At 60.8% G+C, this 19,952-nt stretch overlaps 1 protein-coding gene across 5 annotated transcripts in view; it reads right to left on the reverse strand.

The window, feature by feature from the left end:
- GRM4 (glutamate metabotropic receptor 4) overlaps window positions 1-18,248 on the reverse strand; it is a 34,435-nt gene extending 16,187 nt beyond the window's left edge. The window contains exons 1-3 of one of the 5 annotated variants that reach the window (XM_038162601.1): window positions 18,113-18,248; window positions 11,228-12,004; window positions 5,075-5,291 (exon numbers count right to left, since the gene is read on the reverse strand). In XM_038162601.1, the coding sequence (XP_038018529.1) occupies window positions 5,075-5,291; window positions 11,228-11,746 (736 nt within the window). In that variant the 5' untranslated portion in view covers window positions 11,747-12,004; window positions 18,113-18,248. Of the gene's footprint in view, window positions 1-5,074; window positions 5,292-11,227; window positions 12,005-12,970; window positions 12,992-15,572; window positions 15,594-15,835; window positions 16,268-17,145; window positions 17,244-18,112 lie in introns of those variants that run through there. The other 4 variants (XM_038162603.1, XM_038162602.1, XM_038162604.1 and 1 more) reach the window with 4 other exon arrangements.
- Window positions 18,249-19,952: the final 1,704 nt, after the last annotated feature.

Below are 19,952 nucleotides of genomic sequence, written 5' to 3' on the forward strand. Positions count from 1 at the left end.
CGAGCTCACTGGCCAGGGCTTTCCAGGGGTTCTTTGGGGGTTTGTTTTCCTGTGGTAAGAAATTGGGCCAATTTGCTGCTTGTTTCCCATATGGGGAGCCAGATGGATGGAGAGGAGGGAGTTGGATAAACAGACAGATCAGCCAGGCGAGGCGGGCAGCAGCCGGCAGCGCCAGCAGGACAGGAATGTCCCAGCCTGGGGACACTCGCCCTGGCCACCACAGAGTCCCCAGCCAGGCCAGGGTGTCACAGCACACTGCCAGGGGCCACCATGCAGCTTAATTACAGTTTCCATGGCAATCGGTGGAGAAAATCCAACAAAAGCAGCAGTTTGCAAACACCGAGAGCCTTCCAAAAGCCCTGGCAGGAGCGCGCACACGAGTGGCAGCTGGGGGCTGGCACGGGCACACACCGAGTGCCACCAGGCATCCGTGCTAGGGAGCATCTCCCTGCACACGTGGCAGAGAAGATGGGCCCATAAATAAACAAGAGGTTAAATCGATGGCAGCTCAGAAATGACCGCGATGTTACTCGGCTGCTTCGTTAAATCAAACTAACGAGGAGCACAGCTCCTCCAGGTGACAGCCTGCAGGGCCGGGGAGCCCCTGCTTCCCACAGCAGATGCTGACAATGTTTTCATCTCCTTAATTAATGAAAATGTAATGACCAACAGCAAGAAGTCCAGGGTGTCAGGGGGGCAGTGGCTGAGTGGTTTGGGAAGGGGATTTGCCAAGTGATGCTCCCGCTGTCTTCGCACAAAAATCCTTTTAGTCAAAACACTCCTCTAAAGCCAGAAATCACAAATCCTTTTAGTCAAAACACTCCTCTAAAGCCAGAAATCAAAATGAGGGGTGGCAGCGATGGCAAGGAGGTGTCCACTCCGGTAGGATGGCACAGCACGGCTCCCTGACTTGGGACAGGGTGTGACTCTGGGAGAAGGCAGCAGGTGAGGCAGGGGGACCCCTCTCCTCCTCCCCCAGCTTGGGAAAGGACCAAAGAGGAGCAGGAACATTGGGGATGGGGGGAACATCCCACAGGCAGCTGCTGGAGGCAGATTGGGGCCAGGCAGCCGGAGGATGCTCAGAGGAGATCCCACGAGTTTCATCCCTGGTGCCACAGGACAAGGGGCAAAAAAGCCTGGAAAACCCAGCCTGAGCCCCCTTCCAAACCTCCCCTTCCGACGCTGCCCGTGCCATCCTCGATCCCTCCGGTCCCGGTGGGATCTCGCCTCCCCGGCAGGGACTCTGCTGGTAACGCCTGTTGTCAAACACGGGTCAGGGTTTAATCTCCACCATTACGGCTCGGTGGGAGCGCAGCCACTCCGGCTTCCCCTCTTGATTGCCGGTGCTTAATTAGCTCCTGGCTCAGGGGGTTCTGCCAGCGCACCCGCAGAGCCTGCCAAGCTGGCAGCAAGCAGGGACCTGCCTGAGGGGGTAAAGCAGGGACCGGCTCAGCCGTGTAGGAACAGCCAGGTGGATGTTCCCCCCACCCCAGGGAGGGATCAGCCCGGCAGAGATGGCATTCCCACTCCCAGCTCCCTTCCTAACTCCAGCCTTCCAAAGAGATTCCCGATTCACCGGAGCGGTGTGCTGCTCCCCTGCCCCGGGACTCATCGTTTGTGTCACTTCAAAGCCTCCAGGAAGCAAATGATTACAGAAGAAGCCATCAGGGCCCTCTACTGCACGTGGCGAGACCGAAATGCTGAGCTCAAACCTCCTGCCTCAAGATTTGGGAGTGGCTTTTTTGGGGGCGACCTCCTGGTGCAGCCACCGCGAGTAATGAACCCGGCTGGAACCAGAGAGAGACAGGCAGGGATGTCACATGGGGACGAGCAAAGGCATCACAAATACACATCAGGCTCTTCACTAAAAATACGGAAAACTTAGTGAAGGATGAAACAATAGAGGGGGGGAAATGGCAGCAAAATCGATCCAGGTGCGTGACTAAGGAGTTGGGCTGGGAATATTCCCCTCCTCCCACACCCAAGGTGTGGCACAGGCCAGCTCCGTTATCAAACATCCATCCCAGCCCTCACCTATGAGGGCTTGGAGACAGCAGAGACCTCAACAACGCAGAGCCAGAGGGTCCTGGGCGGGTCTGTCCGACCACCAAAGTGATGCCACAGGTGAGGGACGTGGGGAAACGCTGAGCAGAGGGGCTGGAGGTGAGGGACACCCCGATGCTGGCCCTGCCACCCAGCTGACAGCCACTGCCAGCACAGGATGCTCTGGGATGGATATTGGGAGCAGAATGCACTCAAAACACTTTAAAATGGCTGAAGAAAACACATCCTTTGCGGACTGAACATCTCTGCAACGCTGAAACCCAAAAAGCAGCGCTCTAGTGACTAAGGACTCTCCAGCCACCAGTGCAGCCACCAGCAACCACCAGGGGCCAAGAGCATCATCGCCGGAGCGACCGCAACCATGGGTACAGATAAAAAGATAAATGAATAAAGATGTAACAGCCACCCAGGCCAGTCTGTTGTGGTAGCCCAGGGCCAGCCCCAGCTGCAAGAATAACCCATCTCCAGGGCGAGTTTCCTCCCTGCATCGCTGTCGGAGGTCGCTTTGTGCCTCCAGCAGAACCGCTTTCCGCTGCGCTGCGAAGCTCCGACGTGAGGCTCTGCTAAAAATTGAAACTGAAGGTCAAGTTGATAATGCATCAGAAAGCAAACAGCTTGAGTGCGAGCTGCTAACGACAGCAATGAGCATTATTGCCTGATGGAAATAAAACCCGACTCTGAAGGCTCGGGCTTGGCATGAGAAATGAAGCAGAGCGCTGTGGGGAGGAGAGCGGGAGCTGCTCAGCCTGAGCCGGGTGGGTGAGGAACCCCCGGGCAGAGCCAGCATGGGGGGCTGGGAATAGGGTTGGAGTTGTTGCCCTGGCATAAACACCCCCACAGGGAATCTCCAGCAGTCGACAGAGCCTGGCACAGGCCAGATCATCACCCAGCTGGCGGCCCTGTCCGTCCCTCTGACAGGCTGCAGGCCCCTGGAAGCAGTGACAAATCTCAGGGTCCTTTAGGCTGCTGGAGAAATGCAACTGAGAGCCAGGAATATCCCAGAGATCCTTCACCCCTTCCCAATGGATCTGTGCTTGTGTTTGGAGCCAGCAGAGCCCTTCACACAGGGGAAGACAGAGAGGTGAAGAGGGCAGAGCCTGCTCTTCCTCCAGCCTGGCATTGCCACCACAGATGGCACGGCTGGGGGGGTTGAATACATAAAATAAAGGGGGGAAAAAAGAAAAAGCATGTTTTTGGTCCAGCCTCACCATTATTCATGGCTGTGGCTCTGCTTCCATGGGCAAAGCAGTGTGGCTGACACCCCACACTCGCTCCCAAAGGAGATGCTCCAGGGAGCAGCTCAGAGCCCAGCCAGGGCCCCACGGACAGCTCCCACAAATCCCCACATTCCTGTAGTGTGTCAGGGCTGCAGCATCACCGCTGGCACCACACGGGCTGCCCTCACACTGCAGGCACCGTGGAAATCTGCTTTTTGATAACTAAATTATCACTAATGCACATAATCGCCAGGTTATGCGGATACCCAAATTACAGGACTGCCGCAGCCCCGGATTAACACGTGGCTGCTCTGGCTCCGTGGGCTCTCCTTTACTCTGCAATTACGCTGTCAGATCGTTAACATCTGGTTAGAGGAGCTCGTGGCAACCACAGGTACCTCAAAGGAGAAGAGCTCATGCCACAGCAGGACCACCAGTCACAACCACCACACTTACTGGTGCTTAGTGGAGGAGGAGTGCAGGTTTGAATCGTGCCTGTGCAGACCCTCAGCTGTCCCACAGATCCCCCAGGGGGCTGCACCCATGGATGGGGCAGCAGAGCATCCCCAGCCCCTCCCCAGACCTGCCAGGCACTGTCACACACACCCAGCACAGCCCCTTTGCACCTGGCAGCTCCACACATCCCCTGCAGCCACCGCTCCGGAGCATCCCCACGCGCTGCTCCTCGAGAAGCCACAGCCCCGTGACAAATACTCCACTTTCCAAGTGAAAATCCTGAAGAGCAGCTCCCAGGTTGGATCCCCAGATGGGTTCCTCTGCATACTAAAAGCACAGCCGGCTCCAGCGCCAGTGCACACGCACGAGAGACGGGATTAACACCGCTCCTATTTATAGGGCTTTGATTAGGAGCTCATCACCTCCAAGTTTTTATTCCCTTTATCCATTTATAAGGCCATAACGCAGTTTGACTGGCTCCAGATAGGCCGGTGTCCCACCGACTTTGCCAGAACCTAATGTGCCATTCAGACACACTTAAGCCTGTAATAAGCAGCAGCCTGCACCCTGCAGGGGTTTAACTGTCTCAAAAAACACCCTTTAGCTCCCATCCCAGCCCGTGCTGGGGGGCTGAGGTGATGCCAGAGCCAGGAGGGACCCCAGTGTTGTCCCAGGAAAGCTCGAGGTTTGTGGTAGCAGCACCCACAGCAGCCATTCCCAGGGCTCCTCACCCATCCCAGGGTTGGTGTTCAGGTCCCCACAAGCTCCTGCGCTGCTCCCGAGGCTGCTAATCCCCCCTAAGCATCCCAGAGCTCCCGTCAGCAAAACGCTTTCTGCCTCCAGACAAATCCTCCCAAAGAGTATTTGCTGAGCACGGACTTTCTGCCTGTCCAAAGCCCATAGACAAATTAAAGCACCTGCCCTGGGGGATAATTCCACTAAAATTGGGCGCAGCTCGTGCTGGTGCCAGCTTGATTTTCTGTTAAAACCTGGGAGTATTTGTAAAAGCCTTGTCTTCTGGAAGGCGCCCAGCGCCGTGGCTCAGGCACAGAGGGAGGGGTGAGACCAGCTCGGCAGAGCTGGGGAGCAAGGAGCGGGATCTCAGGATGCTTCCCAAATGCAGAGCGGAGGCAGCCCAGGATTGCTGGTCCCAAGCCTTGCTGGAAAGCCTGGATCCTTGTTCGGGCAGCCCCAAAGCCTGCACTGCTCCAGGGCCATCCCCCGAAGCACAGCATCCGTCCCAGCTCCGCCCGAGGAGCCCAACCAGACACATCCCTCCCTCCCATCCTTTTCTCCTCCCGTCTCAGCCGCTCCCATCCCGGGAGAGATCCACTCACCATCCTCCCTGGACTTCTGGATGAAGGCCTCCACCCCGCTTTCACCGTAGCTGCCCTCGGAGGCCAGGGTGGAGACGTAATTCCACTTGAGGGCTTTGACAATGTCCACCATGGCCTGGGCCTGGTAGGTGTCCGAGGGGACGACGCGGGAGAAGAAGTCGTAGCGGCTGTTGTCGCTCAGGTCCGGCGCCGTGGAGGCGTAGCTGATCTGGGGGATCTGGGATGGAGGAGGGAAAGGCACAGAATCAGGGGAAGGAGGTGATGATCTCCACCCCCACAGCCGTGCCCACGGTCCCAAAGCCTTGCTCTGGAGCAGAGGGAGGTGAGAACTGAGGATGAGCACGGGGTAGGTGGAGCATGTGCCACCATCAGGTGCTCCAGGGGACATCGGGGCTTGGGGACCACCCGCAGCTCAGGAACACCCAGCAGGACCCCAAAAGGGTTTCTGGAGAACTCAGCATGGGAGAGACCAAAGGAAAAAAATCCATAATTCTGCTCTGGCCAGCACTGCCAGGGTCTCCCTTTGACTTCTTCCCCAGGAAGGACGGATCCAGCCCATCCTGCCCCCCCCCAGCCCTAAATAAGCTCCTTAAATTAACCAGAGCCACTGCACCTCTCCTGGCACACTGGAATGATTTAGCACCAGAGGATCAGGCGATGTTTAACACTTACACAGCACTTTCCATTTCCAAAACGCGCCACACATCCTCATTTATCTTAAAGATGGAGAAGGCTTATTAAATTATCAAGCCCAGGTTCTCCCCACCAGCTGTGGGAATCCGAGTCGGTGTAATGCGCCCCAGCCACCTCGCTGGGAGCCCAGCTGGGAGCTGCAGCCCAGGGACGGGGCGTGCACCAGGGCTGGGTGTCCCGACCCTCCTGGCCCCACTCCCTTCCCCCCCAGTCCTGCATCCCCCAGTTCCTCCTCTGTTTATCTGTGGTTTCCCCTCTCCCACTCCCGCCTCTCTCTATTAAATGCGATTCTGGTGTTATAAACCCACGACTCCACCTGAATGCTAAAAGGCCCCTGGAAAGGAGCAGCCACCCTTCTACCTGCCTGCAAAACAGGAGATGAAAAAAGGGAGAGATGGAGCAGGAGTGGGAGAGGGAGAGGAAGGAATCTTTATCAAGGCACAAATAGGATTACTCCCCGTGACAATCTGCTTTGTGCTCCGTTCCGAGGGGCTCTGATCTGCTCGTTGGGGATCTCTGGCTGGAGCCGGTGCATGAGACTCCATTAAAATTCTGCTCAGCAGGTGAGGCGCTCGCCTGGCAATCGCTCATCCCGGGGGGGAGCAGGGGGGCTGCTCCCAGCACGGCACAACCTCTCCCCTTCCCTGCCCAGCCTGCAGGAGGGACACGGGCTCAGGACGGAGGCGCTGCCCACAGCGTGCCCACGAGGGCACAGGCAGCAGCAGTGCCCACGTCAAAGGGGATTTGGGGGCAGGGATGCACCCCTGCCCTTCCAGAGGATCCTTTCCCAATGATTTTTCCCCTGCCAGGTGTTTTGATCTCACCTCTTCCGCAGGGCGCTGGAGATGGAGATGTCCCAGCTATTCCCCACGGCACTGCCATCCCACCCAAGCTCCAACAGCCTGGATTAACCCCTGGCCTGCCCATCCTGCTCCAGCCTCAGCTGGAAAACAAAGCCCAGAAAATACCTGTTGATCCACAGGCTATGGACTGGAAGCTGTATTTTAATAAACAAAAGGAAAGGGCTTTTTTCTCTCTCTCCTCTGCCTTGGATGAAAGTGAAAATAAAATACCAGTTCCCAAATGACCATTTCATAGATTTCTTCTGCCTTTTCCCCCCTCTGCCTTTTTGATAGCCCAACTCATGGCACCAGCTATTTTCTCAGATAAAAGACAAAAGTCCTTTTAGGTACATAAAAGCAAAATGCAGGCAGGGAATTCAAGGTTCTTAGAAAGAAGGATGCAGTAGGAAGAGGGAGCTGGAAACATCTCTGAACTGCAAATTTGCTGCACTGGTGGTCTCTTGTCTGGCTCATCTCCAGCCTGGGACAAACACTCCTGTGTTGAGGAAATTAGAAGGACCAGCCCTCCTGCACCCCAAGGGTTCCTTGTCCCACCAAGAGCAGGGAGTGATCCCAGGGCAGCGGGTGAACCGCCTTCCTTCTTGTTTTGAATCAAAAATCATCACTCAGAAGCATCCTGAGCCTGGAGAAACAAACACCCCTTGGGATGGTGGGAACCAGGGCTGGAGATGTCATCCTGCTCCTCCAGGTGACCTCAAATGCACTGGGAAAGCTGCATTTAGTGCCCTCCATTATCAGGAGGCTCAGGAGCTGCTGTGGTGTTTCCTCCACCAGCAGGAGAAAGAATCCCCCCAGGTTGGGAAGAATTAGGCAAAGGTGGCGATTTCAGCACATCCCAGCTCAGGCTTAAACCACTGATGCCAACATCAGCCTGAGCAGGCAGGAAGAACTAAAAACCAACCAAAAACCAACCAAAAACCAACCAAAAACCAACCAAAACCACTGCAGAGCCAGAGCAGAGCACACTGGTCAGGAGCACCCCACAAGCAGGGGACCCCTGCACCACCCCCCCCATGCCACATACAGGGTCAGGAGCAGCTAATTCCCTCCCCATAATTATTAATTTCATGCATATCTTATGCAAAGCCCTGGTTTGCCGACAAGATGGAATTGATTTAATTAGAATTTCCATCATCGAGCCATTTGGATGGCAGCTTTTAATTAGGGAGAGCGTAAAGCACCGCAGGGGCCGGGCAGGGAGGGGCTGAGCGGGGCTGCTCGGAACTCGGCGCCAGGATGGAACGAGCTGCAGCCCCATCCTGCTGCCCCTTCCCTGGGCACGGGGACAGGCCCAGCATGCAGCCCTTGGCATCTCCCTGGAGAGGGAGAAGGCAGAGCTAAAACTCCAGGAAGCACGGCAGGTGCACGAGGATGCTGTCCCTGATCCCTGCCGCCACCTGTCCCACTCCTCCTCAACAAGCTGTGCCCAGGGACCCCTCAGGGCTGGGGGCAGCCCAGGGGAGCCAGGCAGCTGCAATTTGCTTCAATAAAGTGAAGAGCAAGGAAATGAAGTGGCAGCAGCGGGTGATTAATCAGAGCGTTCCCCGGCCGCTGCCACATCCCCGCTCGGTGAAGGTTCTTCACCCGCCAAGCGGGGAAGCGTGTCCTGAATCGCTCCACCCCGCTGCCCCCACAGCCTCGGGGCACCCTGCCATGAGCCAGGGGGCTCAGCACCGCCAGGAGGGGCTCAGAGCCAGGGGCTGACCCAGCTCTGCACCTGCCAGCCCCAGGCAGCGCAGCCTCGTGGGGCTGCAGGTGCCGAGCGCCCGGCTGCAGCGCGGGCAGCGCCGTCCTCGGGTGAATTATTCATGTTGTACAACAGCCCTGCGCTGCAGAGAGCGCCTGCACTCGCTGCCACCCAGAGGAAACAAGCGCCTCAAAGTGCCTGGCACGTGTCAAAGCCATCCCCTGGCTGCTCACCCCACGCTGAGCGCTTGGGCTCCACCTTGTCACAGCTCTTTCTGGATGGGGACGAAAAACGCACCTCGGATCCCTTTTAGGGGATCCCACCTGCAGGAGAAGGGCCTGGTTTCCTCGACACCAGCACCGCTGTGGTGGTTCAGGAGCCAGCGGGCAGAGCCGGGGCTGGAGAGGCAGCAGCAAGGGCTGGGAAGGAGCTGGAAGGTGCCAGCGCGCTCTGGCAGTGACGCCAGGGAGATGCCGTCACACAGAGCCCAGAGCACGGATTTGGGGAAAGGATTTTCTGCAGGCAGAGCGACGAGGAGTGATGGAACCGGCTTGGACAGAGGATGCCGCATCTGCAAGTTGTTCCACTGATGTACAGCTTTAATTAGGAGGCGGCAGCTAACGAAGGACCCGTTATTTATTTATGGAGTGCAGGAGCGACAAAAGCCCTGGCAGGGAGGAGCAAGGCCAGCCTAGCGGGGAGGGCTGGGGCTGTGCAGGGGATGGAGCAGGCAGAGGTGCACAGGAGGGAGTGTGGGATGGGACAAGGGACCACAGCAGGGAGAGCATCATTTTGAGACAGGAACAGCCACCTGCAGTGTGCTCACGGCCACAGGAGAGAAGGGGGAAAACTGGAGGGGCTGCTGTGCTGGACTTGAGTGGACTCCTCACCCTGGTGGACTTTGATTCACTCTCTGCTGCTTGCTGGATATTCTGGAGCGCTTTCAGATGGGCTGGAGCTCTCCCATGTGTGCTGGAGCCCTCCCCAAGAACCACTTGAGCACTCAGAGGGCTCTCGGAACACCCCGCTCCGGGGAGGGTCCCCCTGTGCCAGCTCCCAGCACTATCCCCCACGCTGGGGGAGCACCGAGGGGGACAGGAGGGACACAGCAACACGGGGCCAAGCAGGAGCAGAGCTCCAGCAAGTGCCATGCCCCAGGGAATGAGCAGAGGCAGCTGCCTGTGCCTGAGGCAGCCAGTGCCCGAGGCAGCCAGAGCTTTGCTGAACCTCGGAGCAGAGTCACCCACGCTTAAAGGTCAGCGGCGGCGTGAAATGGAAGTCGCCTTATTCTCATTTTAAGCATGTCCCTGCCATAAAAGCAGTGTTTGAATAACAAAGAGCAGCAGCAGCACTCAGGTCATGGCGGGGGGAAGAGCCTCCAGAACCCCCAAACCCCCGGTCCCCGCCTGCTGAAGGAATGGCTGTGCCCAGACATTAGCCCAGTCCCATGGGAATGGTGTCCCTGTGCTGGGACCACTGAGGAGAGCACCAACCCGCCCCACTGGGATTCCCTGCTGTCTAAGAAAGGCTGAGATTTTCCTTATTCTCCTCTCCTAAGGGGTTTCGAAGTCTCCATCCTCTACCTGTTCATCCCCCCTGTTTGCATTTCTTCCCTGCCCCGTCGGGCTGGGATCAGCTCTGGATTGAAGTTCTCAGGGCTCAGGATGCACCAGCAGCAGCAGCTGGCTGCTCAGCTGGGGCAGGGCTGCGCCTGAGCTCAGTGACATCCTTCTGAACAGGTCACAGCTCTTTGCCCAAGCATCAAAACTGGAGGAGAAGTGTGAGGGGAAAAAAACAAAAGAACCTAGAAAGACTTCACTTGCCCCCGACTATTCTGACTGTCACTCTCCTGCCTCCTTCACCACTGCCAGCCTCCCTCCTCCTCTCCAGAACAAGTATTCAATCTTTTTTGTCTTGGCAAATAGCTTTTAAGTTCCTCCCACTCCCTCTAATTTATATTATTTTAATTATTGAATAGCCCTCTCACTCGTCGCCTGGAACATTAACACGTTTTTTAAAAAAAAAAAGGGACCCAGAAAAATCAAACTCCATCAGCGATCTGGTTCTTCCGTCTTCACTAACAGCTTCCAGCCCTCCCAGGAGGGGACCCAGCTCTCAGCACGCTGGGCTGGCAGAGGAAGAGGAGGGGAAAGACAGAGGGGGAAACAGCACCAATCCTGCACAACACAGGGGTTTCAGGGTGCTGGGAGAAGGCCAGGATGGGACAGGGCCCCCACTGCCACTGGAGATGCAGAATATTTACATTTCTCCCTCATTTCTGCAGAGGGACCCTTGTTCACACACTCTGCAGCCCAGGGATGTGGCTGTGGATAAACAAATGTACAGCAAGGGGGAAAGGAATTGCCAACTCTTCGGCGTTCCTGTGGCTGGCACAGAGCAGGAGGAAGAGCCCTACTCATCCCACCACAGCCTGAGCACTTCTGGGGCCGGTGGCACAGGACAAATGTCCCCAGCCTGGCTGATGTCCCCTTGGACTGGAGCAGAGCAGCCCCAGCTGTCCCCTGCCATCAGCCATCGCTGCCTCCAGCCCTCTGGCTCAGGTGGGATTAACATTTTGGGGTACAACCCACACCTCTGAAGGAGCATCCCCCAGAAGCAGCACCAAACCCACCCTCAGCCCACCTCCCACCCAGCCCCCGCCACGGGGCGGGAGCACCAGCGCCACGAAGCCGGGGGAGATGAGACAAAAATCCTCCTGCTCCGAGCGTCGTCACCGGAGAGCGATGGAGGAAGGGATCCCCGGGGACCTGGGGGAGGCAGGAGAAGCATTTTAACAGCACCAGCTCTGCCTCCCCCCAGCTGTGGAGGAAGAGGCACACGTGGAGGAACGCTGCCGAAGCGCCCGCGGGGGTCTCGCCGAGGGGTTCCCTTCACCTGGCCAAGCCCTACCTTGAAGAGCCGCAGGATGTTGGCCACCATGATGGACACGGAGCTGCCCGAGGCGCCGATGACGCCGACCACCCTCTCCGGCTTGGTGATGATGGGGGGCCCCCCGCTGACGCAGCGCACCTCGGTGCTGTCCTTCTCGATGAGGGCCTGCACGAAGGTCAGCGACTGCTCCAGGGCGTGCGTGTCCCGCGAGCACGTGTCCAGGATGCGGGCGCCCAGCGTGATGTTGGGCAGCAGGTCGGGGTCGTTGTTGATGCGGTCCAGGGCGAAGAGCATGGCCTCCAGGCGATGGATGCCCTTCTCCTTCTTCAGCTCCCCGCAGGCTTTGCCCTCGGCGCCCCGGCCATGCACGGGGAAGAGCCCCCCGAGCGTGATGTCGCCGTCGATGCGGATGGAGTTCATGTGTGGGTAGCCCTGGCCTTTGGGCTTGGCAGCACCCCCGGGCGCCCACCCCCAGCTCCAGGCACTCAGGAGGAGGCAGAAGGACAAACGCTCCATGCAAAAGTGAGCCCCGCTCATCGCCGAGGCCGTGCTGGGGCAGAGCTCGGGCCGGGAACGCGGCGCTCAGGGGGCCGGGCTGGGCCGGGCGGGCGGCATGGCTCCGGAGGGATCCCGCTCCGGCTCCGTCAGCGGCTCCCCACGGTGCTGCCGGCCCCAGGGGAGCAGCGGGAGGTCGGGATGCAGGAGGGTGCCGGGGTCGGCATGGCTACACCAGACAGGAGAGACAGCAGCAGAGCCGCGAGCCCACGCAAAGCTTCGGGTCCTTCCTCCGGAGACCTTGGAGGGACGGGGAAAAGGGGAGAGAGAAAATTAGGCAGGAGCAGGAAGAGGACATTGGCTGTTCCAGGCTTTCATCAGGGAGATGGTGGAAATAAGCGCTGGGGATTATTGCAAAAAATAGGTTTGGGATTCACCGGGTCTTTGATTCACGCCAGGGGTTTTGGCTTAGCCCAAATTGCATCCGGGCAGAGGGGCTGGTCAGGGCCTTGGGGACACTGCCCCACAGAGCAGCACAGATCAGTGACCAGCTCAGAGGGGGCCCTGAGACCCTGCCCCAACCTGTCCCTTCTTAAGGGAACTGAGAGGGTGGGACAAGTCACAAGACAGTGCTCAGAGTGGGGCAAACCCCACACACACCCCCAGCCCTGGTCCCTGCCTATCCACAAACACCCCAACTTTTTCCCAGCAGGTTTTTCAGTCACCTTCCACAAGCCCACTTGTCTTGAGCCCCACAAACTGAGGTCTGCGTCCTCAGCTAGAGCCAGGCACTGCCAAAACCCAGCGTTCCGGATCCGAGTCACAACCCAGAGCACTGCGCTCCTGCCGCTCTCCCTTCAGGCCACTGATTCCTGAACCAGCAGCTGCTTCCCTTATCGACGGCTTCCAGCAGCAGATATCGACAGCACCTGAGCTGCCCCCAGCAGCACAGCCCCTGCCTCAGTTTCCCCCCGAGGCAGGCTCGCCCTCGTGCCCATCCCTGTCTCTCCCAGCAGCCGCTGACGGATGCTGAGGGCAGCGCATGATTAATGCAGGCACCAAAAGCAGCGAGGAGCCGAGCAGGCAAATGCATTCCCCAGGCAGGACGAGCAGCAACACTGAGACCAAGGAAACAGCTTAAATTAATCTCAGCTCAAGCCCAGAGCCGGCACCCAAGCCCACGGCTGCTGGACAGAGTCTCACCAGCCCCAAGGGTGCTCCCGCTCCGCAGCCAGCCCAGCCAGGAGGACCCTGGCTTCAACTCACCTCCATAAATTATGCACCTCCCCGCCCGCCGCAGCCGCTTGAAGGCCCATCTCCAAAGCGATTCTGACAGCCGGGGCTTTTAAGGAACCACAATTACCCGGTGCCCAGCTCTGTGCTTCCAAAGGCAGCAGGTTGGGAATGCCGCAGCAAAACCCCCGCCCCAGCCTGCCCAGAGAGCCCCTGGGAGCACGGCCCCGCTCGGATGGGGGTCAGGGACAGGGATCAGACCTCTGCACGGTCCTGTCCCCTCTTCAAGGGCCACCCCACGCATCACCAGCGGGCACGGAGCAGGGGAATGTGGCTGCTGCACGGCCTGGGAGCGGGTCAGGCTCTGCCCGTGCTGGGGAGGAGGAGGATGGGGAGGCAAAGGGATGCTCAGACACCACAGCCGCCTTCAGAGCCCCGCACCAGCCAAAAGCAGGTCACCTCTCCCACCCTCGTCCCTGGAGCTGCAACACCTCTGCCCATCAAAGGTGGGATGCTCACACCATGGACCTGCTCCCAGGAAAACCCTCAGAGCCCACAGCAGCTCCCGCAGAGCTGGCAGTGCCCCCAGAGCCCACTGCCTTTCCCTTTCTTCTTTTAAGCTTTTTCCCTCTCTGTTCTCTCCCCTTTGTGGCTCCTTTGATCATATAATCTGAACGAACTGAAGGTAAAAATATCACGGCAGGCAAGAAGAAAGCACAAATAACGGAGAGGAGGAGGAGGGAGCTGGTTCGGATCCCTCACGGGGGAGATGGAGCCGGAGTTACCCAAAGAGCCCCTGCCGCAAGCGGCCCAGGAAGGGGTGACAGATGAGCACCCCTGTCCCCAGCAGCTCCTCAGCCACACACAGGTCACTGCTTCCACACAGCCCAGACCTTGGTTCCACCATGCCTGAGCCTCCCCAGAGCAGCTGCTCCACCAGGGGCACATCTGGAGGGAGGTGCACATCTGGAAGAAGACACCTGCCTACAGCAGGTGCTCATGGAGCAGGGAACATCCTGACCCACACACTCCTGGCAGCGTGGGGCCACAGCCATCCTCCTGTTCCACCTGCACAGCTCCACAGGGGCACCACGAGGGTGGCAATAACATGGTGGGATCATCACTCAGCGTGGTGCTTTCCCCAGCCCCGAAGGAAGCAGCGATTCTGCTTTCTCCTGCTTCCACCAGCACAGCATCAATGAGGACAGAGCCCTCCCATCGCCCTCATCCCCGCTACGCCGCAGCCCGACCTGGATCTGGGAGTTGGCACAAGCACCAACCAAAGCGAGACCTCCAGAGCTCGGGTGTGGGTCACCCCCTGCCCGAGCCAGGGTGGGTGAGCAGCGCCAGCGCGGAGGGAGCCGGTGCTGCTGCCCCGGGACACGCGGAGCCCTGCGGGTCCCGGCACCCCGGACACGGGGCCGGGCAGCACGGTGGCATCCTGCCCCCCTCTAGTGGTGGCCACCGGGCCACCGGCATCGTCAGCCACGGACGGCCCTGGAAGGAGCAGGAGAGGGCTCAGCTGGGCAGGCGAGCCCCTCTTGGGGCAACCTGGTCTGGTGAAAAGTGTCCGTGCCCATTTCAAGGGCTGGAACTGGATGAGCGTCAAGGTCCCTTCCAACCCGAACCATTCTGTGATTCCATTAAATCAAACCCTGATTAAAAATTCCCCCACATCACAGAGATCTCCTGCTGCAAAACCCTCTCCGGTGCCCGGAGGAGCAACCCACCACCCCAGGCATCACCTCTGTGGCTCCTGCCCACAGCTCCTCCTGCACCTCCCCACAGGCACTGCCCAGGCTGGACTGTGGTGGACACACTCCAGACAGACCCCGCTCCCCGGAGCTCTGCCTGCAGCAGGATCCATCATCTCCCAGTTCAAAACCAGAACATTTTCTGGGGCTGGTTAGACCCAGCAGAAGCTGAGCTGGTCACAGCCCAGGAGATGCAGCAATGATCAGCCAGAGCACCAGCACTCACCTGCGCCCATCCCCAGCTGCCAAAGAGCCCAGCTCCACCAGCATCAGACACTCCAGCACCAGCCCTGGCACTGGGAGGGCTGTGCCAGCTTAAGCCACGCTGGTTCCTACCAGCTCCACAGCATCTTTTTGAAAATCAAGGCTATTTCTTTCCCCACCTGCTCTTCCTCCAGCAAGCAGGGCCAGCCAGCAGGCAGCACAATATCCCAATTAGTGTACACTCACTCTTCCTGCTTGCAAGCAGCTACAGGGTACTCCGCTTGGCTCCTGGTCTTTTTAATTGCAAAAGCTCCATGAAGTAGAGCAGAATTGAGACGTGGACAGAGGGAGGGGATGCCAGGTTAAGTTCTCTCCCGACAGGAAAAACCTTAAGTATTCAGGTCCAGTACCCCGGCGTTCGCTCGGAGAAGCAAGGCCACGGTTCAGCAGGCAGTGGTGAGCAGAGACCCCGGATTGTGCCATCCAAACCCCCCCAGTGAGCTCCAAAACACAGCCCCTGCCCAGCAACCCCTCGCTCAACGCATGAACCGACAGCACAACGCTTGTGCAAGCCCGAGCCCATCACCCCGGCGCCAACTCGTCCTCTCTGCAACCAGGTCCTGCCAGCACCCGCCTCAGAGCCCCACGGCGGTGAAAAGCTGGGTACCACCACCCACCTCAGTGCCCCGGAGCATCCCCTGAAGGATGCTGAAGTCCAACCAAGAGCGCTCCCGTAGGGCGCAGACGAGACCCAGGGAATGTTTATCACACCATATTTATATATGCCCTTAACTGCAGCAAGCCCTCTCCTTCCGCCTCCCTCCCGCTGCCAAGCAGGTCAGGGCTAATCCCTCACTTTGAAGGATGGGATGGCGCGGCAGGGGGGGGAAGGCGAGCAGGATCCAGCCCCGGAGCAAGCGGAGAGAGAGCAGCAGCTCACCTTGCGGGCAGGCGGCGCGAGGTGTCCGCGGGCAGCCAGCGCAGAGCTCCAGCGGCAGCGCCTGGCAGGGAGGGAGGAAGGGAGGGAGGGAAGGAGCCGCCGCTGGTCCCCGCTCCTGCCACGTGCAGCAGAATCCCGCGATTAATTTTTTATCGCCATCTGCAATTTGGGACGGTGCTGGCTCCGAGCGAGAGCGCGGCCTGACTGCCGGTGCCCGGCAGTGCCCGCGGCAGCGCGCGGTGTCCCCGCTCCCCATCACACCCACGCCCCGACACTGCGGTCTGGCAGTGCCAGCCCCTGCCCACACCCCCCCGGCGGTGACTCCAGAGACCCCCATCCTGAGCCGGGCTCGCTGCGGGGCCATCCGGGGAACTGCAGGGAGGAAAACCCTCCGTGAGATGCAGCGCCCGGGAGGAAGAGCCGGTGCCCGCAGCGGGCGCGAAGCCGGGGAGGGCGGCGGGCGCGGGTTCACGTTTGTTATAATTAGGACCTGCCACTTCTTCAAGCCGTTGCCTTTCTGGGAAGAGCTGGAAGGGGGTGGCTGAGCTGACAAATCCATCCTCCTCCTGCCTGATACCAAAGTTGAAGCACGTGATGCTCTTTTTCGGGGAGCCGTTAGGCTCCTCCGCAGGGCGATGCTGGCCCCTGGGATGTGGGGCCAGGCCACGGCTCCACTCGAGCTTGGATTGCCATGGGAAAATCCCCTGGATGCTGCTCCGACACCCCAGGGTGCAGCTGAGCACCCCTAAGCCCGTGCCTGATGCCATCCTCAGAAGGGCTTTGCCTGTAGCCCCCCAGCCTGGGGCACCTGGAGCCACCTCTGCCCATGGGGACCCTCTGCCATTACAGAGAGGGACCACCCCCACCAGGACACCCCCTCCAGCCTGGCCACGATCAGGAGGGATCTCTGCACATCCCACCGGAACAGAGGTGGCAGGTCACAGGGAGAAGGGTCTTGTCCCAGCTCTCCCCCGCACAGCCTTGGCCAGCACATCCCCAGAGCATCCCCCGCTGCCTGATGCGGATGAACGCCGCTCACAGGGCACAAACGCGGGGAAGGAGACGAGCTTTTTCTTTTGGCAGTTCTCGTGGTGTTTTCCCGAGCTCCTCGCTGCATTCAACAGATCAGCTCCGCTCCTTCTCTCCATCCTTCCATCCCTCCGCCCCTCCCCGAGCCCTGCCCGGGGCACACGGCCACCGCCGCCGGGCTCCTGCGGTGACCGCCGGCCCTGCCGCCTGCCACCCCCGCCGAGCCCCGAGCCACAGGTCACCTGCAGCGCGATGGCGATGGCACAGGCGGTGTGACTCACCCGCAGCCTCTCCGTCGCAGCCGCCGCCGAAGGCAGCGGGCATCCCCCAGCGCCGGAGCAGCCCACGGAAAATCACCCGGCTGGCAGAGCCCGGCAAACTCATCACACCGAGGGGAGGAGGAGGAGGAGGAGGAGGGCTGGCGGGGCTGCACCCGGGCAGGCAGTGGGAGAGTTCTCCGGTTTTTTCTCACGGTTGCCAACTTCCCCAGCGGCTCCCGACGCCTCAGATCCGCTCGCCCGGAGAGCGCCAGGGAGCGGGAGAGCGCTCGGGAGAGGAACCGACCCCGTGCCGGAGCGGGGCTCTGCCCGGCCCAGGGGCGCCTCCGAGGGGTCGCTCCGGCGCCCAGGGAGGGTCGTACCCCCCACAGCCCCTCCGAGCTGGCCAGGGGAAGCGCCTTCAGCCCTTCGCCGCTCTCCTGTCCCCCCTACCCTGCCCTGCGGCGGCTCTGCGGGCGCTGCCCGCTGCGGCGAGGCGAGGGCAGCCCCCGCCGGCGGCTCGGCCACGGTCACGGCCACCCGCCCCTGCCCGCTGCCTCCTGCCCCTACCCCTGCCAGCCCCCTCGCTCCGGACGAGCCCCCCAGCTCCTCTCCCGGAGCCCTCGCCGGGCAGTGGGCACCTCTGGGGACAAAGGTGGCAGGTTGGGGACCGGGGGCAAGCGGTGCCCTCCGTGCCCCTCGCGGGGGGAGCAGCGGGGCGAGGAGGGGGCAGCGCTCCGCAGTCCCCAGCAATGAATAACGCGATGAGCGGGAGAGGGGGGAGCGCTGGGGGGTTCCGGGCTGCAGCCCCCGCTGTCGCAGCCCCCCCAGCCCAAAAATAGAAGGAAAGGCGGAAAATTCGCCGGAGCGCTGAGGAGGGGGGGAGCGGCGAGGCTGCAGGGAGGGGGAGCGGGGGGCACTCCAGCCCCGGGGGAAGGTGCGGGGACACCGGGCGTCCCGGGGATGCTCCCCCCGCGCCGCCCGCACTTACCCGCGGGCAGTGCCAAGTTGGCGGCGCCGCCGGCCCCGTCTCCGCCCGGTGCCCGGTGCCGCGATCCGCCCCCGGCCCGGGGGCGCGGGCAGCCCGGGGGGGCCCTGCGGCGTGCGGCGGGGGCGGCCCCGGCCCCCCCAGCCCCGGCCCGGCCCGGGAGCCGAGCGAGCCGCAGCCGGGCGGGACCCGCCGCGCTCCGCGCACCGCAGCCGCGGCGAGGAGGAGGAGGAGGAGGAGGAAGAGGTGGAGAAGGGGGAGGAGGAGGGGGAAAAGGGGGAGGAGGAGGAGAGCCGGGGCCGGGGAAGTTTTGCATGAAGAGGAGCTGGGAAGACCGCCGCCGGCTTTGCCAGCCTCTTAAAGCACTAGCGCAGCGCGGGGACCCCCGCCCCGGGGGACCCCCGGCTCCTGGGGGAAGGGTCTCCCCGCCAGGCTGCTGAGGGTCTCCGGCTCCCTGCAGCGACAGCCATCCTCCGATTCCCTTTTCCAGGTGGGAGCAGCTCCCGCAAGCAGCGACGAGGGAGGATGCTGTCACCCCAAGCCGCTGCCCTTCTCTTCTCCCTCCCATAAAACGCTGCCAGCCCCCCGCCCCGCGGAGCTCGGCTCCTGCCTCGCCCGCTTTCCCCGCGCATCCCCCCCGCGGCTCCGAGGAGCCCGCCGTGCGGTGTCGATTCATTAATCCAGAGAAAACACAACCCCCGGTAATGGCCATTGACACATTAACTGCTGCGATCCATCACGGTAATGACACGGCGGCGATCGCTCGGTCACCGGAGCAATGAGGGCACACCCCGGCGCTCACCTGCGGGCACGCGGGGCTGCCAGAGCTCCCGGCCCCTCCTGGGGGGACCCATCCCGCACACCAAGGGGGTCAGGCTGTGGGGAGGGGGCTCTGCTCCCTCCCAGCGCCGAAGAACCGAGCACGGGCCACCAACACACAATTCCAGCCTCGTCTTCCCTGGGGGGTGACTCGTGCTGCTCGTTTGTAACAGCGAAATCGCAGCCCCGGTGAGGGTCAGCCGGGGCCCAGGCGGGCTGGTTGCCCTCGGGAAAGGCTCCTTTTCACCCAAATCCTGGTTAGGAGGCTGGAGAGGAGCCGGTTTTGCCGAAGCACTCGGGATTGCCCAGCGCCAGAGCCGGGATTTGAAAGAGCCCTGGCGTCCCCGGGGAGATGCAGCTCCTGAAAAGCTGCCGGGCCACCCTCCTGCCGCTGGAACATCCCTGTGGGTCCCGGTGCTCACGGGGCGCTGCCCGGAGCCGCAGAGCCACCGCGCTGTTGCAGTGGTTTTGTTTGCAGCAAGAACAAGAGCGGTGCTCGTTGTCACTCTGCTCTAGTGGGACAGAGGGGGGGGCACAGCCCCGCCACCCCCCGTGTGAGCATCCTCAGCCACGGCAGCGCCGATGCCAGCAGCTGAACCCAAAGGAAACCTGTGCTCAGCGGGGAGGGGACACAAAGACCAAGCCCCTGGGAGGACAGGACCCCCTGCCTGCCCCAAGGCAGGGCTGAGGGGACTCCAGACACCACAGGATAAGCCAGGCACAAATCCCTTGCCAAAAGTAGCTTTTAGAGGCACCCTAAGGTCAAGGTCCCTGCTCCAAATCGGGTGAAGCCCTCAGCTCCTGGGGATTTCTGACACGTGTTTGCCTTCAAGGAGAAGCAAGGGTGCTCTGCTCACAGCCTGGGGTCATGAGGACTCCAGACCACCCTGCTCTGATCTTCCCAGGTCCCAAAGAATCCCTGGGGGAAGGTGTTTGGGATAAATTACGAAGAATTTTGGCCAAAACACCACCTGAGCTGCTCCAGCAGCCGGCTCGTTCGGGAGTGCCTCACCTCACTGCTGCC

This window comes from Motacilla alba, chromosome 26 (assembly GCF_015832195.1).
Source record: "Motacilla alba alba isolate MOTALB_02 chromosome 26, Motacilla_alba_V1.0_pri, whole genome shotgun sequence".
Lineage (NCBI taxonomy): Eukaryota > Metazoa > Chordata > Aves > Passeriformes > Motacillidae > Motacilla > Motacilla alba.